This window comes from Elgaria multicarinata, chromosome 11 (assembly GCF_023053635.1).
Source record: "Elgaria multicarinata webbii isolate HBS135686 ecotype San Diego chromosome 11, rElgMul1.1.pri, whole genome shotgun sequence".
Taxonomy (NCBI): Eukaryota; Metazoa; Chordata; class Lepidosauria; order Squamata; family Anguidae; genus Elgaria; species Elgaria multicarinata.
In genome coordinates this window covers 22,948,749-22,953,145 of record NC_086181.1, presented here as the reverse complement: position 1 = coordinate 22,953,145, position 4,397 = coordinate 22,948,749, and the positions used below count along the sequence as shown (strand labels likewise).

The following is a 4,397-nucleotide window of genomic DNA, read 5'->3' as shown; positions in this document are numbered from 1 at the left end:
AGATTGGAAGCTCAGTCCATAATTACTTGGACCATGAGACCTAATTTAGGCTATAATCCTGAGGAGGGATCTACACTACTGCTTTAAAGCGCTTTATAACAGTTTTGACAACTGTTGGGGCCCAGGACACACTGCATATACAGGTTTCAAAACGTTTTCAAAGTGCTTTAAAGCGCTTTAAAAGCAATAGTGTAGATCCCCCCTACACACATACCTGGGAGTAAACCCCATCAAGCTCACTAGGATTTACTTTTGAGTCGACACACATAGGATTGAGCTCTTTAGTCTTGATTCAATCCACTATAACTTAGATTGAGAGTATGTCATCATTTTTAAAGTAACCGCATTTCTTAATTTGCTAGTAATTAATCTATGCTAAATCTATGTTAATGAGATTATTCCAGAGTAAATGATTGTGAGTCCCCCACCCCACCCCACCCCGGTTGTTTCCTTTAAAGTAAACATGCGTAGGCTATTAAAACAAGAACAATAAAACACCTTAGAATTGGAAGTTTAGTCCATAATTACTCTTAAATCAAGTGAGGTTATACAGGTATGTGAGGCCAGCTGGTTTGATCTGGAATGGGTAGAACTCTCCTCTCTTTCATGAGCCAAGCATTTTAACCTTTCCTCTCTTGCAGGAACACCCATGGCATTGAAATTCATACGTAAGAAGAATACAGAGCTGCAGGATTTCCTGAGTGAATACTGCATTGCATTGACTTTGGGGGCCCATCCCTGCATTGCCACTGCCCTTGGTATCGCCTTCCAGACTCCACAGCATTACGTCTTTGCACAGGAGTTGGCCATGGCCAGGGACCTCTTCTGTCTCATGGTACCACAGGTAACATTGCATGGGCATGACACAATTACTTAGGCCCTTTCTACACCATCCGTTTTTCGAGGGATCATCCCTGTGCATCCAAATGATGCACAAGGGGATCCCGGGAGCAGGGAGTGATGATCCCTAAGGTCTCAGTTATCCCGGTCTCAGTTATACCTGTGGTCCCAGGACAATCCCGAAGACACCTGTCCTGGCTTCTTCCCCGCAAGTAGCGAGGGTCATCAGATGGAAGGAGCCGGGACGGGGAGAGTCCAGGGCCCTCGGGGTGGGGTGGGGATGGGTCGGGGCATTTTTTTTACCTTAATTTTCACTGGAGCACAAGTGCACTCCAACTCTTTCTCTTAAAAAAAAAATGACGGGCGCGATGCCTGTGATGTCACGTGGCCCATGTGAACCGAGAGCGACGATCCCAGAAGCAGGTAAGTCTGGGATCGCCCCCTCTCCCTCCCTCTGCACCCGTAGGTGTAGAAAGGGCCATAGTTAGATTGATAACACAGTGCAGTAACTGGCAGATCCAGGGTCAATTACGCCTTTCCATGGTTCTCAGCCCTCCATATTGTTTGAAACAGCCCCAAATATGAGGTAGGGAAGAAAGAGAGATAGCAGAGTGCAAGGTTTCTTCACTCATATGCAGCTCCTCCCATGCCCACCCCCATGTCTCAGCCATTACAGATAGTAAAAAAGCTACACACTAAGACTTGTTTTTGCTGTCAGAAACACTTGTAGTAATAAAAGTGCCTCCGAGCATTTACAGGGCACAGGGCACATGTCACTCCCCCTCCCCACCTAGAACTATTCGCTCATCATTATGGCTAGCTTAAAATTTTTAGATCCTACATTTCAAACATCTCTCAACGAAACTCTTATTTCTCAGTCGATTGCCTCCTCTGCACATTCAGCCAAAGTAACTAAGGATGCAGTCATCCAAATCCTGTGTGAAGAAAATCTGAATTCTCAACCTAAATAAATCATGGCCTTAGTTATGAGATTGCACTAAGACTTGCTTCTAGGATTGGACCCTAATTAAAGACATTTTAATTAGTTGGTTAGTCTATTAACCCTGCCTGATGGCTAGAAACTTTTTTTAAAAAATTGAAAGCATAGATTTCTTCACTCTCCTAGCTTTTGGTTGTGATACCAAATTCCATGCTTATATCAAGTGATAATAAGAGGCATGAATACAAACAATGCATGTGCACTTCTTTCCCTTCTCTCAGCTCTGTTTCAAGTTTCTTCTTGGAAAGCTGTCTGAGACAGAATACTTAAAAAGACTGGAGCAGATACTCTGGCTGGACTTAGTTATCAGGGCTGAATGGACGTCAATAATGCAAAAGGGATCAAATCACGAACTCCTCAAATATTACTGCTGTCACCATTATCATCATCATCAACAACAACATTAATATTAATAATTGCATTTCCATACACCCCAATAGCTAAAGCTCTCTGGGAGGTTTACAAAAGATTAGAACTATAGAAATACAATTTAAAACATAATATAAAATCTATCTACATACAAAAATAATTATAAAAAAAATCAACACCCCAGAATTGGTTAACACCTTTGTATGCTGTCAAATGCCTGGGATTAGAGGAGAGTCTTAGCCTGACTTCAAGAGGATGACATGTTGGCACCAGGCAGACCTCACTGAGGGGAGTGTTTCATAATCTGGGGGGCACCACTAAGAAGGCCCTCTCCCTGTTGCCATCTTCTGAACCTCCCTCAGAGGAGGGCCCCAAATGACCCTGCTTGAAGACCCTGCTTTGCTGAGGAACGAAGGCTTCTTCACCAACTTCAGGGACTCTGAAGCTGTATGTGACTTTCAGATCTCCCTCTCTTTCTCCAGGTTGGTGTGCCTGAGCAACGGGTGAAGCGCTGTGCCCTCCAGCTTGCCAGTGCCCTGGAGTACATGGAAACCAAGGGGCTGGTTCATCGTGATGTCAAGCCAGAGAATGTGCTGCTGTGCGACCCCGAGTGCCGGCGCATCAAGCTGACGGACTTTGGGCTGAGCTGCCCACGAGGCCAGGCTATTGAGGCCTTGCCCGAGAGCCTGCCTTACACGGCACCAGAGTTGAGCATCCTGGGCCCCAAGGCTCGTTTGGAGGCCCAGCCCAGCCTTGACACGTGGGCTCTGGGAGTGCTGCTCTTCTGCGTGCTCACCGGCTACTTTCCCTGGCTCACAGCTGTGCCTGCCGATCGGTATTACCGCAGCTTTGTCTCTTGGCATCGCAGCCCCCGCTTTGCCCCACGCCCACCTCACTGGGGCCGTTTCACTCCCGAGGCATTGGAGATGTTGCAGGGGCTTTTGAAGCCCAATCCAACTCACCGTAGCCCGGCCAAGGAGGTGATGAATTATATCAAGCTACCTTGGATTCTGCCGGAAGCCCAGAGCCATTCCCGGCCCAGCAGGGAACTTCATGGCACCAGCCAGCGGTGCTAAGGAGTCAGGCCGTCTGTGTGGAGAAGGGAGAGGGTGGCACCAATCCCAAATCTCACCTTTAGCTGTTGAGGGACCAAAGACACCAAATTAAGAGATCTCATTGTTCCCAGGAACAAGGAAAAAACTCAGTGAATCCACGGAAACAGAGAAAAGACTGCCAGATTCAGAAAACAGAGCAAATGCCAGCAGGGTAGGGAAGGACGAAATGACTCAGGGAACCACTGCCTCCTCTGTGACATTGTCTTAGGAGAATCGCTCTCCAGTCCCATGTCCCAGCTCTGGATCAGAGATTCAAATGACTTGAGTTCAGCTTCTCTTCAGTCAGTAGCTGGCCATCTTATCCTTGAATAAAGTGTCATGGAAAGGAACCAAAAATGGAGTTACACCGCCTTGGTATCTCCTCTCACTCTGGATCAGACCAAATGGACTTTACCTAAAATTCCTTCTGAATTAGTAGGTTGGAAATCAGTAGCCCTGATTTTTGCAACAACAGTGGTCAGATTTACAGAACGTCTTCTGTCTTGTTGTGAACCATGGTGTCCCACTGCTCAAAGTCTGCCAGTGCTTGTCATGGCTTGGGCATTGACAAGTAATTATGCTGCTCTTTGTCCAGAACCACCTTGGAATGTCTCGTGTCATATCCAACTGAAGAATAGGAGAATGGAGGTAATAAGGTCTGCCAGGAGCAGTTTGATCTTGGACCGGCAAAGTTGCTAAGGGGTTTCAGGAGGCGATAAGGTTGATTCGGCGTCTGGAATTGATGTTGCTATGAGTCTGGCACTACCTGCCTATGCACTTATTTGTATGCTGCTGTGATACTCACCTTGTACATTTGTAAAATAAATAGATTACATTACAGAGACACTATACATTGTCAGTACTCTCTTTTCCAAAGCAAACGGGTCTTTCAGTGGTTGACTGGTACTTCCTGCTGCTTGAGGAATGGAGAAGGAAAAACGGATCAGCAGAATTATAGAGGGCAAGTGTGAATCATTACATAAAGTTCAGCTCTTCCACTCTGGTGTCCTGTTTACAGTCAGGTTGTTGTTTCCATCCTCTTCCCTTTAGCCAGCCTGTCTTCTGGACTATTGTCCCATCCAGCTTCCTGACCC

At 46.4% G+C, this 4,397-nt stretch overlaps 1 protein-coding gene across 1 annotated transcript in view; it reads left to right on the top strand.

The window, feature by feature from the left end:
* The window catches only part of LOC134406261 (serine/threonine-protein kinase SBK2-like), a 7,565-nt gene extending 3,886 nt beyond the window's left edge, over nucleotides 1-3,679 (top strand). The window contains exons 3-4 of the mRNA XM_063137598.1: nucleotides 642-844; nucleotides 2,692-3,679. Of these exons, the coding sequence (XP_062993668.1) occupies nucleotides 642-844; nucleotides 2,692-3,285 (797 nt within the window). The 3' untranslated portion in view covers nucleotides 3,286-3,679. The remainder of the gene's footprint in view (nucleotides 1-641; nucleotides 845-2,691) is intronic.
* Nucleotides 3,680-4,397: the final 718 nt, after the last annotated feature.